Source organism: Vicia villosa, linkage group LG5, assembly GCF_029867415.1.
Source record: "Vicia villosa cultivar HV-30 ecotype Madison, WI linkage group LG5, Vvil1.0, whole genome shotgun sequence".
NCBI classification, from domain to species: Eukaryota; Viridiplantae; Streptophyta; class Magnoliopsida; order Fabales; family Fabaceae; genus Vicia; species Vicia villosa.
The window spans coordinates 66,973,612-66,987,601 of NC_081184.1; the positions used below are offsets into that span (position 1 = coordinate 66,973,612).

The 13,990-nt window shown below is 40.0% G+C and overlaps 1 protein-coding gene across 1 annotated transcript in view; it reads right to left on the reverse strand.

Annotated features, from left to right (window-relative positions):
• The window catches only part of LOC131604775 (uncharacterized), a 34,613-nt gene that overhangs the window by 20,415 nt on the left and 208 nt on the right, over positions 1–13,990 (reverse strand). The window contains exon 3 of the mRNA XM_058877195.1: positions 13,743–13,930. Within this exon, the coding sequence (XP_058733178.1) occupies positions 13,743–13,930 (188 nt within the window). The remainder of the gene's footprint in view (positions 1–13,742; positions 13,931–13,990) is intronic.

Consider the following 13,990-nt stretch of genomic DNA (forward strand, 5'->3'; position numbering starts at 1 on the left):
TCTGATTAAGTGCCAAGCACTCTGTTGTTTTAGATGAGGGATGAGTCCCTGATAATCACACTTCACACCCTATTTCCCCACTTCATTATTCACAGAAAGAAGCAGATGAATCAGAAGAATTAGACTGCATTTGTTGTAGAAATCTGAAACCATTATGCAACTCTAATCTTTTCAAGATCTTTGATCCCATGCCAAATTTATTGATTAAAATGAATGCATGAGTGTTAGATGACCTAATGAAGGTATATACATGAATGCAAAAGTCTAAGCCAGTTAGAAATTGAAGGGTAGGACAAATTTGGGGTATGACAGCTGCCCCTATTTAATCGTCTTAAACCTGAAGGTGAGATTGGCGCTAGCCTTTCGAACATTCAAGGTAGAAGAAGATTAAATATCACAGTACCAGAAATTTGTCCTGAAAAGGTGGTATGAATGCTATCCTTATTTTTATTTTGATATCTGCTGGGGAAAGAGAATTCTCTCTTTTTTTTTTTGGTGGAAGAATTTACAGTGAACAATGGATTTGGATGGAGATAGCTTATAACGTGGTAGCGGTGCCGACACGGGGTTTTCAAAGGGAATGGTTGTATGAAACAATGACCGAAAGGAAAAAGATCTCGTACGATCTATGACTCAACATCGACTCGACATCAGGAGAGGATCTCGTACGATCTTTAGGACTGAAAGAATAAGATCTCTTACGATCTATGACTCAACATCGACTCGACACCAGGAGAAGACCTAAGCATGATCTTCAGGACTGAAAGAATAAGATCTCTTACGATCTATGACTCAACATCGACTCAACATCAGGAGAAGACCTAAGCATGATCTTCAGGACTGAAAGAATAAGATCTCTTACGATCTATGACTCAACATCGACTCGACACCAGGAGAAGACCTAAGCATGATCTTCAGGACTGAAAGAATAAGATCTCTTACGATCTATGACTCAACATCGACTCAACATCAGGAGAAGACCTAAGCATGATCTTCAGGACTGAAAGAATAAGATCTCTTACGATCTATGACTCAACATCGACTCAACATCAGGAGAAGACCTAAGCATGATCTTCAGGACTGAAAGAATAAGATCTCTTACGATCTATGACTCAACATCGACTCGACACCAGGAGAAGACCTAAGCATGATCTTCAGGACTGAAAGAATAAGATCTATTACGATCTATGACTCAACATCGACTCGACACCAGGAGAAGACCTAAGCATGATCTTCAGGACTGAAAGAATAAGATCTCTTATGATCTATGACTCAACATCGACTCGACACCAGGAGAAGACCTAAGCATGATCTTCAGGACTGAAAGAATAAGATCTCTTATGATCTATGACTCAACATCGACTCGACACCAGGAGAAGACTTAAGCATGATCTTCAGGACTGCAAGAATAAGATCTATTACGATCTATGACTCAACATCGACTCAACATCAGGAGAAGACCTAAGCATGATCTTCAGGACTGAAAGAATAAGATCTATTACGATCTATGACTCAACATCGACTCGACACCAGGAGAAGACCTAAGCATGATCTTCAGGACTGAAAGAATAAGATCTCTTACGATCTATGACTCAACATCGACTCAACATCAGGAGAAGACCTAAGCATGATCTTCAGGACTGAAAGAATAAGATCTCTTATGATCTATGACTCAACATCGACTCAACATCAAGAGACAAAAGAAGACATTGTGTCAGACACTCATCAGAGATTGAAGATACCTCGCCTCGGCACCGTGGTTGGAAGAGATTTGAAATGTAGTAGCAGATATCAATCAGAATTTGTAAGGACAACTTTTTGTGTGAGGATGTATTATTGTCTTGACTGGGTGCGGATTTGTATTACCTGGCTTATGCTTTGTATGCATGTTTGAATTTTTCTATGGCGTAATGATCCGTTTTGACGGATATGCTACGCTTTTGAGGATGCAATGTTATATGCAATGGAAACTATATGCAGAGTGCCAAATAAAGGCCTTAGTGAGGTAAACACCAGGGAGAATCCCCTTAGTGTTAAGGACCATGTGGAGGTGCCAATAGATATTGGACTTTGATTTGTAAGATGCACTTTCTTTGACTTGAAGAATGATTTCTGACTTCTCACCACGCGCCACTGCTTGGAAGATTTTCAACTTGAGGAGATTCCCTCGATTCACCATGTTGGGGATGAGGAATCCAAATAAGGAGCCTTGATTAGGGTAGTAGAACAACTCCTAGGAGAAATAAACTCCTATGCTTGAGGAATGGAACAAACTCTCGGGAGAAATAAACTCCATGCTTGGGGAGAGACCAAGTTTCCAGGAGAAATAAACTCCTATGGTTGGGGAGAGACAAGATAACTCAAAAGATTGTGCCCCAAGCTTTCATGACCCATGAAGGAAATTTCCCCACAGGATCCTTGGAGAGATTTGTCAAATCTCGACGTAACTGCCCCATATTGGTTGAACTCAAGAGAGATTCCTCGACTTGATTGCCCCAGATTGATCAAGGCTCGAAGAGATTTGTCGACATGATTGCCCCAGATATGCTGAATTTGAGAGGTCAAACCTCGACTTAATTGCCCCTAATTAGGTACATCGGACTAGAATCCTCGAGCTTTCTTTGTTTTGAAGTCAAACAAACATGGAAATAACTTTACCATGCTCAACGGAGTCTTCAAACTCTTCACCACAGAGTAGTCAAAGAATGCATCAAGTATTCATGCCCCACAGAGTTCTTTAGAGAATCTGCCCCTCGATGGTCAGCATTTGGGATGATTAGCTTTTACTCCTTGGAGTTCTCAAGTCTCTTGTACTTTGACATGATCAAGTTGCTCACTGATTCTCATTCTTGAAAATTTCTTTGATGTTTAAGCAGATGTTTGTATGCAAAAGAATGTTAATTCTAAGAACGATGATTCTAATGCAAAGCCTATGTTAGTCTTGAAGTTGTAAAAACCTTTTTTCGTGAAATGAGGTTGCGACCTCTTGTGACCGAATCACTAGTTGACACAACCTCGATTTTTGCATATGGAAGATAAAGCAAACGTACGATACCAACATGGATATGAGTCTCGCTTCATTAGGAGTCAGTTAAACGCTATCTAATCGGAGTGCGCTTTCAAAATAAACCCTACTTCAATTAGGACTTTTAAGGGTTGTAACTTGGCCGGGTTCACGGTTTTTAGAAAACAAAGGATTTTTAGGCTCAAAATTATTTGGTACCCACCCCCTTCGTGATGTTCTCCATTCCTAGGTTCAATTAACTCGACATGAGTGTTCATTCCTCACAAGGAATTTGGAATGGTTGAGGAGTCAATGAGGTTTTTTTGGACATGGCAGTCACTTCATCTTGCATTTTTGGTGTCTGATCACACGACTTTGTTCTTTGGATAAGGATTTTTATTTTGTAATCCTTATTTTTCGCTTCTGCTTTCCCTAACTTTTGCCTGGACAAATTCTCTTGAATTTTATTTTGGAGTCCAGCGGGATGCCCTAACTTTTGCCTAAGTCACTTATTTCAAGTTTTTGACTTAGCGGGCTCTCTTTTTTTTTTATTCACTTTTTGAACAAGTCGTGTGATCTTGCGTTGCTCTCGATTTGTTTGAACTATTGTGACTGCCTCATTCTTTGATTGATGAGGGATAACCATAGCGGTATTATCATCTTTTGACCTCTTGATGGAATAAGGATAATCATTGCGGTTTTGACATTCCTCAACCTTTTGAAGGATAACCATTGTTGTACCCTTAAATGCATGCCCTTCTGGTGAGTTTTGAACACTCGATCAAGTTAAATGAACACTACCCTGCCCCACGGTTAAAATAAGGGTTTTTTATGATTAGAAAAGAAACTCCTACTTCAAGGCCCAAAGGGGTTAACGAGGGTCTATCTCCCTTATATCTCCAGTGTTTGGGGATTTGAAACAATGCCTGTACATCCTCAGTAGGGTTTTTTATTCAAAACACATGATTAGAGATTTTGCATTTTTATTTTTCATCATTCTCCCTCAGCTTTTTGCATAAGCAAGCAATTAGTAAAGTTGGTATCGTAATGCCAAAACATTTTATGAGTGATAACGAATGGATTACTTCAAGACAAACATAGACAATGTATTATGATTTTCATTCAGAAATTAACAAGTTTTTACATGCTATTGATGCTTAAACACACAAATGAAAAATTACAATGAGAATGCAGTAAGAAACTAAATGGGTGTCGTTGTTGAGGAGACTTGACTCCGTCTGGACTTGTTGAGCTTGAATACTTTCTGCAGTTCCTTCCAAACACTTCAGATTACTTCAAAAGAGAACTCCAACAAAGTCACCCATGAGTTGTAAACTTTTGCCTTGCTTTAGGGATTCGAGCAATGCGAGTGATGCGATGCTCAAGATAAGAGTATGTCTTGCTTATCCCTCGTGCGGGAGCCCCAAGCATAATTGCTAGAATAGTAATCACCATCATAAATGGGAAGAATCTTGTATGATCATCAACTCAAGAGAGCCACTTGTGGTGAAGAAGACCCAATACTAGAATCTTAACCAATTGTGATTCCAACAAACAAGGAAACGAATGAGCACAAGGCAATAGAACCACATCAATTTGTTTCTCATGTTCTTCTTGTCTCTGTTGACTAGCAAGGCCACTGAGAAGGAGATCATGAGAAAAGGCAACTGATATATGAAGTAGAACCTTGAGAATGAGAAGCATTGTGAAGAACACTCTTGATTATCACACGGAAGAAGATTCTGACGAAGTCGCATAGGAATTTGTAATGCTTTTAGGGATTCGAGCAATGCGAATAATGCAATGCTCAAGATAAGAGTACGTCTTGCTTATCCCTCGTGCGGGAGCCCCAAGCATATTCATTGAAGAAGTATTTGCTATCAAACATGGAGGAACCTTGCGTGGTCATCAAACTTAGAGAAGTTATCTGTTGTAAGGAAAGACCAAAACACCCACTGAAACACCAACCTCCACGGATACAATTGAGCACAAGAACCTTGAGAATGAGAGGTGCTTCTTCAGGAAATTCTTGATTACCTCTTGGAAAGAAGATTCTGACAAAGTTGTTCGAGAATTTGTGGTGCTTTCATTATTACCATACCAACGAGTTCAGACAAGGAAGTAGCCTTCTACAAAACAGGAAATACTGAAAATGAGAATACAGAAGTGAAATGATGATTGTCATAGTTGAGGAGCCTTGACCCCATTTGGGCTTTTTTTTTTTTTGTGATACTTTCTGGAATACGGGCATTCACTTATGCATGAACTCTTCGTTTTATGCGCAGGCCATTTTGAGTGAATGATATTACTTTGGAGTCAATGAGATCTTGGACTTTGTGTTTCATCGCCCTGCAATTCTCAACATCATGGCCAGGTGCCCCGGAATGGAACTCGCATCGAGCGTTGGCATCAAAGTTGGGGGGAAGCTTTTCAGGCGTTGCCGACTCTCGTAGCTCAATCAACTGAAGTTCTAGCAGGCGAGGAAGTAACTGAGCATAAGGCATCGGGACCGGACTGATAAGCCTCCGAGGTATCTTGGGCTTTTTCCCACACATTTGGTCTCCTTGATTCATTCTAGGGGCATGAACATTTTGACGTGGAGGCAATGGCACTTGAAATTGAGGGAGAGCTCCCTGAGGCATCCCATGAGTGAAAAGAGATCCTATTGGAGAGAAGGAATCAACAACTTCTGTTGCAGCAACAGGAACAACGTCACCTTCCTTCCTTAATACCGTCTTCAGAACTTCCATGACCAAGCTCAATTGAGTCTTCAACTGACTATTTTCCTCCTTTAGTGCATCCTGATTACGGACCAAGTCTCACATCTCCAACATAAGATGACCCATTTGTTCCTTCATCTCATCCATTTCCTCACGGAGTTGTTCCATAGTTGATCTTGGAGTTGTGGCGGTGAGAAGTCAAATCTGTTGTTGATCTTGGAATCTGAATAGAAATGGTCCCATAAGTCTTTGAAAGAACCATGAAATGCATGATAGTATGAATGCATGTTTCATTTATGAGAGATCCTAAAGTCTTTTCACACACTTTCATTTTTCTTTTTTTGGAATCAAAGCTTCTCTCCTTTTTTTTTTGTATAGAATATCTTTTCTTTCCTTTTTTGCTTTTCTATTTCCTTTTCTTTTACATATCTTTTCTTTTCTTTTCTTTTCTTTTCTCTTTTTTTTTGGAAATAGACTTTAGGATCTTTCATAAATGGAGTGGACAAAGCAATGATGTTATGCAATGCAAAAGCATGGGATCCACGGTCCATATAATCTTAGTAACCACTGTACAATCCTCTGAATAACTGATACAGGTCAAATGTCCCAGGATCAAAGGTCCGACACCTTTTTGAATACCAGGAAAACCAATAGTCACCAACAGAACAGAATAGTCACCAACGGTACCTATCATGTATATCCCTCCCCACTCACGGGTGTAGTCTAGGTCAGGGTAGGTCAAAATGGCAACCAGCGTTATCAGTCCTCCTGAGGCACCAATGTTGTTGCATCTACATGCCAACAATGATACCCCATTTGGACCTCGACTGGGCGTGGGTCTCATGATCGCACTAGACAAGACCTGACATCTCATCGGCGTCATGACTATCCACTCTATCCTAGGTATCCTATGTGTCACTCTGGCCTGGGTATTGGGCCTTTTACCTCATAGAAACAATCCCACCCAACCTGCAAAACAGAACAAAAGACCCCAAGGAACACAGAATATAATCCATATGCATAATGTGCAAACAGAAATAAACATGATATGCAAGCAGAAAAATAAACATGCAAACATATATACAAGGTATAGACATAAACAAATAAACACCCAGTAAATAAACAAACAAACGCAGGCTAGGATCGACTCACTAAGGATGGACCAGCAACAGGTCTAGCAACGTCCCCAGCAGAGTCGCCAGCTGTCGCACGCTCGCGAAAAAATGAACAGAGTCGCCACCAATATATTTATCCCATAAGGGAAAGGAATACCAGGAAACCTAACAAAGGGTAAGAACTGGGTCTTGCGACCAGAGAATCAAGGTACGGGAGTCGGTTACGCGAGGGGAAGGTATTAGCACCCCTCGCGCCCATCGTACTCGATGGTATCCACCTATGTTTGTTTCTATCTAAAGGGTGTATATCTATGTCTATGTCTAAATGCGAAATGAATGCAAAATGTAGGGAAAATAAAGAATTGTACTCGCACGGGCCCTACCCCGCTGCCTACGTATCCTTTTCAGGAATCAGAGTTACCGTAGCTCGGCTCACGATTTTCTGTTTGTTTTTGTGTTTTTTAGTTGGGCGGCGTTAACGCTCGCGCTCTTGCATAAGGGATCGCCTAGGATGCAATGGAGCGGAGATAACGGTGCCCTTAGGCAAAAGAAAAAGAAATGATTGGTTTGTGTCTTTTAAGGGTAATTCCATGATGACGAAGACCCACTACAAGGCTTCGTATCACTTCCTTACTTTTGTTTTAAGTCTGAACATTTATTAGGTTTTTTGAAGGGTTTTTGATTGGTGTTTTTTATGGGGATTTTAACTTTGTGACTTAGATCATACCAAAAAGAGCCTTTTGTTTGTTTTTGAATATTTAGAGAACGCACATCGAGGCCTACACCACAATCGTTTCTCTAAATAACGGTTAAGAAATACATCGAGGCTTCACACCTCAATCATTTCTTCTCCGCTAAGTAAAAGAGATACAAAAAGAGTTTTTTTATGAATATTTAGAGAATGCACATCGAGGCCTACGCCACAATCGTTTCTCTAAATAACGGTTAAGAAATACACCGAGGCTTCACACCTCAATCATTTCTTCTCCGTTAAGTAGGAAAGAACATACATCGAGGCCTACGCCTCAATCATTTCTTTCCTACCCTGAAATAAAGCAACGGTATGATCTTCATCGATTTTTATTAAGTATTTTAAGGTTGAAAAGAAAAAGAATGATAAGGGAACTATTCCTAAAATCTAGTCTAAGTTGTTTATACAAGTCTAAATCCTTATGTTAACATGGGATAGATTCTAAAAGGAGTAATAAAATGGTACCTGTGTTTTTTGGTATGAAGTGTATCTGTTTGTGAATGAATCATGGCTGATGTGCATTTGTAGTGATGTTTTGGAACTGTCATGAGGGTGGACTATTGTAGGGTTCTGTTTGAATTGTAGTTGTTTATTCGAAGGTGGTTTTAATGTATGCTGGTGTGAGGTTTGATGGTTAGAGGTATGTAACTGTCTCGGACCGAAACAAATGCACTGGCTGTTGGTAAATTTGTGATTTGAAATGTGTTAGTTAGGAGGTGATTGAGAAATTAGTTAGGGAAGCTGTTAGTTTGTATAGTGAACTGTGTGTATTTTTATTTCTTCTCTTATTTCCTGAACCGATACCATTTCCCTTTTGGTTTCAGATACATCAATGTGCTCCTTAACAACCCCAACCGGTGAATCACACCGTTTCAACTTCCATCCAGCATTACGATCATACAGAGAATTATAACTTCAGATTTCTGAGCTTCATGAGAAGATCCAGCGAATGCAGTTCGTTGAAGAACATCGGCACAAGGTTCCAGAATAGGAGTGCGTTCTTGGTACATGCTCGGTGTAGAACATATCAATGAATTCATCGTGCCTGATCGAGTGTAATGCAATTGACGGTTCAAAGTTGTAATGAACCTCCCTCTTTTGTAATATACTTTTATGCAGGATTTTGGTTGGGATTTTCTCCTGCTGCAAAGTTGCATTTTTGTTGTAGTTTTTTTCAATTCTGGCCTTTTTGTAATGTGTGATGGATGTATTGGTTTTGGATATGGCTTCCTCTTGTTTGATGTATCATGATCTTTTTATGAACATTTGATGTTCAGGTTGCTTTATGTACAGTACCAATGTGTAGGCCCGAGATCTTCTGGAACTGAATGTGACTGGCTAGCATGAGCATTGTTTACATCATGGGTCTGATTTGAATGTTAATTGATTTGAATGGAACATTTCGAACCTTTGAAGAGAATTCTCCTTCTAACTTGAATTTGAAGTCTTCATTTTCTTTGTTGCATAGAATCTCAGAATCATGGTGTGAATGCACCAAGATAATTGTCAAAACAAAAGACTTTGAACACTTTTTATATGTTGACTTTTGTACAGCTTCTTGAATTCTAACCAACCGAATCAATTTCTCTTTGACACTCGAATAACAAACCCAACGATGACAAAAATCCAAATAGGGAAATAAACCCTAGGTGCATGGAAATACTCTGATTAAGTGCCAAGCACTCTGTTGTTTTAGATGAGGGATGAGTCCCTGATAATCACACTTCACACCCTATTTCCCCACTTCATTATTCACAGAAAGAAGCAGATGAATCAGAAGAATTAGACTGCATTTGTTGTAGAAATCTGAAACCATTATGCAACTCTAATCTTTTCAAGATCTTTGATCCCATGCCAAATTTATTGATTAAAATGAATGCATGAGTGTTAGATGACCTAATGAAGGTATATACATGAATGCAAAAGTCTAAGCCAGTTAGAAATTGAAGGGTAGGACAAATTTGGGGTATGACAGCTGCCCCTATTTAATCGTCTTAAACCTGAAGGTGAGATTGGCGCTAGCCTTTCGAACATTCAAGGTAGAAGAAGATTAAATATCACAGTACCAGAAATTTGTCCTGAAAAGGTGGTATGAATGCTATCCTTATTTTTATTTTGATATCTGCTGGGGAAAGAGAATTCTCTCTTTTTTTTTTTGGTGGAAGAATTTACAGTGAACAATGGATTTGGATGGAGATAGCTTATAACGTGGTAGCGGTGCCGACACGGGGTTTTCAAAGGGAATGGTTGTATGAAACAATGACCGAAAGGAAAAAGATCTCGTACGATCTATGACTCAACATCGACTCGACATCAGGAGAGGATCTCGTACGATCTTTAGGACTGAAAGAATAAGATCTCTTACGATCTATGACTCAACATCGACTCGACACCAGGAGAAGACCTAAGCATGATCTTCAGGACTGAAAGAATAAGATCTCTTACGATCTATGACTCAACATCGACTCAACATCAGGAGAAGACCTAAGCATGATCTTCAGGACTGAAAGAATAAGATCTCTTACGATCTATGACTCAACATCGACTCGACACCAGGAGAAGACCTAAGCATGATCTTCAGGACTGAAAGAATAAGATCTCTTACGATCTATGACTCAACATCGACTCAACATCAGGAGAAGACCTAAGCATGATCTTCAGGACTGAAAGAATAAGATCTCTTACGATCTATGACTCAACATCGACTCAACATCAGGAGAAGACCTAAGCATGATCTTCAGGACTGAAAGAATAAGATCTCTTACGATCTATGACTCAACATCGACTCGACACCAGGAGAAGACCTAAGCATGATCTTCAGGACTGAAAGAATAAGATCTATTACGATCTATGACTCAACATCGACTCGACACCAGGAGAAGACCTAAGCATGATCTTCAGGACTGAAAGAATAAGATCTCTTATGATCTATGACTCAACATCGACTCGACACCAGGAGAAGACCTAAGCATGATCTTCAGGACTGAAAGAATAAGATCTCTTATGATCTATGACTCAACATCGACTCGACACCAGGAGAAGACTTAAGCATGATCTTCAGGACTGCAAGAATAAGATCTATTACGATCTATGACTCAACATCGACTCAACATCAGGAGAAGACCTAAGCATGATCTTCAGGACTGAAAGAATAAGATCTATTACGATCTATGACTCAACATCGACTCGACACCAGGAGAAGACCTAAGCATGATCTTCAGGACTGAAAGAATAAGATCTCTTACGATCTATGACTCAACATCGACTCAACATCAGGAGAAGACCTAAGCATGATCTTCAGGACTGAAAGAATAAGATCTCTTACGATCTATGACTCAACATCGACTCAACATCAAGAGACAAAAGAAGACATTGTGTCAGACACTCATCAGAGATTGAAGATACCTCGCCTCGGCACCGTGGTTGGAAGAGATTTGAAATGTAGTAGCAGATATCAATCAGAATTTGTAAGGACAACTTTTTGTGTGAGGATGTATTATTGTCTTGACTGGGTGCGGATTTGTATTACCTGGCTTATGCTTTGTATGCATGTTTGAATTTTTCTATGGCGTAATGATCCGTTTTGACGGATATGCTACGCTTTTGAGGATGCAATGTTATATGCAATGGAAACTATATGCAGAGTGCCAAATAAAGGCCTTAGTGAGGTAAACACCAGGGAGAATCCCCTTAGTGTTAAGGACCATGTGGAGGTGCCAATAGATATTGGACTTTGATTTGTAAGATGCACTTTCTTTGACTTGAAGAATGATTTCTGACTTCTCACCACGCGCCACTGCTTGGAAGATTTTCAACTTGAGGAGATTCCCTCGATTCACCATGTTGGGGATGAGGAATCCAAATAAGGAGCCTTGATTAGGGTAGTAGAACAACTCCTAGGAGAAATAAACTCCTATGCTTGAGGAATGGAACAAACTCTCGGGAGAAATAAACTCCATGCTTGGGGAGAGACCAAGTTTCCAGGAGAAATAAACTCCTATGGTTGGGGAGAGACAAGATAACTCAAAAGATTGTGCCCCAAGCTTTCATGACCCATGAAGGAAATTTCCCCACAGGATCCTTGGAGAGATTTGTCAAATCTCGACGTAACTGCCCCATATTGGTTGAACTCAAGAGAGATTCCTCGACTTGATTGCCCCAGATTGATCAAGGCTCGAAGAGATTTGTCGACATGATTGCCCCAGATATGCTGAATTTGAGAGGTCAAACCTCGACTTAATTGCCCCTAATTAGGTACATCGGACTAGAATCCTCGAGCTTTCTTTGTTTTGAAGTCAAACAAACATGGAAATAACTTTACCATGCTCAACGGAGTCTTCAAACTCTTCACCACAGAGTAGTCAAAGAATGCATCAAGTATTCATGCCCCACAAAGTTCTTTAGAGAATCTGCCCCTCGATGGTCAGCATTTGGGATGATTAGCTTTTACTCCTTGGAGTTCTCAAGTCTCTTGTACTTTGACATGATCAAGTTGCTCACTGATTCTCATTCTTGAAAATTTCTTTGATGTTTAAGCAGATGTTTGTATGCAAAAGAATGTTAATTCTAAGAACGATGATTCTAATGCAAAGCCTATGTTAGTCTTGAAGTTGTAAAAACCTTTTTTCGTGAAATGAGGTTGCGACCTCTTGTGACCGAATCACTAGTTGACACAACCTCGATTTTTGCATATGGAAGATAAAGCAAACGTACGATACCAACATGGATATGAGTCTCGCTTCATTAGGAGTCAGTTAAACGCTATCTAATCGGAGTGCGCTTTCAAAATAAACCCTACTTCAATTAGGACTTTTAAGGGTTGTAACTTGGCCGGGTTCACGGTTTTTAGAAAACAAAGGATTTTTAGGCTCAAAATTATTTGGTACCCACCCCCTTCGTGATGTTCTCCATTCCTAGGTTCAATTAACTCGACATGAGTGTTCATTCCTCACAAGGAATTTGGAATGGTTGAGGAGTCAATGAGGTTTTTTTGGACATGGCAGTCATTTTATCTTGCATTTTTGGTGTCTGATCACACGACTTTGTTCTTTGGATAAGGATTTTTATTTTGTAATCCTTATTTTTCGCTTCTGCTTTCCCTAACTTTTGCCTGGACAAATTCTCTTGAATTTTATTTTGGAGTCCAGCGGGATGCCCTAACTTTTGCCTAAGTCACTTATTTCAAGTTTTTGACTTAGCGGGCTCTCTTTTTTTTTTATTCACTTTTTGAACAAGTCGTGTGATCTTGCGTTGCTCTCGATTTGTTTGAACTATTGTGACTGCCTCATTCTTTGATTGATGAGGGATAACCATAGCGGTATTATCATCTTTTGACCTCTTGATGGAATAAGGATAATCATTGCGGTTTTGACATTCCTCAACCTTTTGAAGGATAACCATTGTTGTACCCTTAAATGCATGCCCTTCTGGTGAGTTTTGAACACTCGATCAAGTTAAATGAACACTACCCTGCCCCACGGTTAAAATAAGGGTTTTTTATGATTAGAAAAGAAACTCCTACTTCAAGGCCCAAAGGGGTTAACGAGGGTCTATCTCCCTTTTACCTGACGAGACTGGGCACCCTTTATCTTCCCTTTGAGTTGCTCAATTTCTTTTTTCCAGGCTTTGATATTTGTCTCACACTCTTCATATTCTCGTTGGTTCTTCGAACGCTCGAGCTTAAGGGTTTCAACCCTCTTCGTTGCATCGTTAGTAGCTTCCCATGAAGAACTGTGAGAAGTCATTTTTGTTGTGATTTGTCCGTCAATATCCCGTTTTCGAAGGAGATTAGATTGAAATTGTTCAATCAGAGAACTCAATAAAACAATGACTTCTGAGATTTCCACTGGAACAAGAAGTAAATCCACTTTCTTCAAAAGTTTGTTTAGGCCATAATATTTGGTGGAATCCTTGCTGAGAGCTTCGACGAGGTTGGTTTCAAAGAACCTCTCTCTTATTTGATGAAGGAGTTTAGTAATATCATCCTTGTCACCAGTACCTGCCAAGACAGACGAAGAAGATCCAAGAGACGTAGCACTATCGATACTCATCATGGTCTTGAGGAAGCTCACAGGATCAGTCTTCTTGAGTTGCTCTAGTTCTGAGGGAGTAGGCATCGCAGGAGCTTGCTTCGAAGTAGTCCCAAGACTGACCGTAGTTCCAAGGTTCGAAATTTCATTAGAACCAGGTGTAGCCAGTTTGGAAGTTTCATCTTGATGAGTGGGTGGAGACTCGTCATTTGAATGGCTTTCTTCAGCAGACGCAGTCGGAATGATGGATGCAAGAGGTTGATTGTCTTCGAGAACAGGAGAAAGCACATGAGATTCGTGTTGAGAGACACCTGTGATGGACAGTCAGGATCAATTAAAACGGAAAGGCAGAAAACTCATCTGTCATTCGA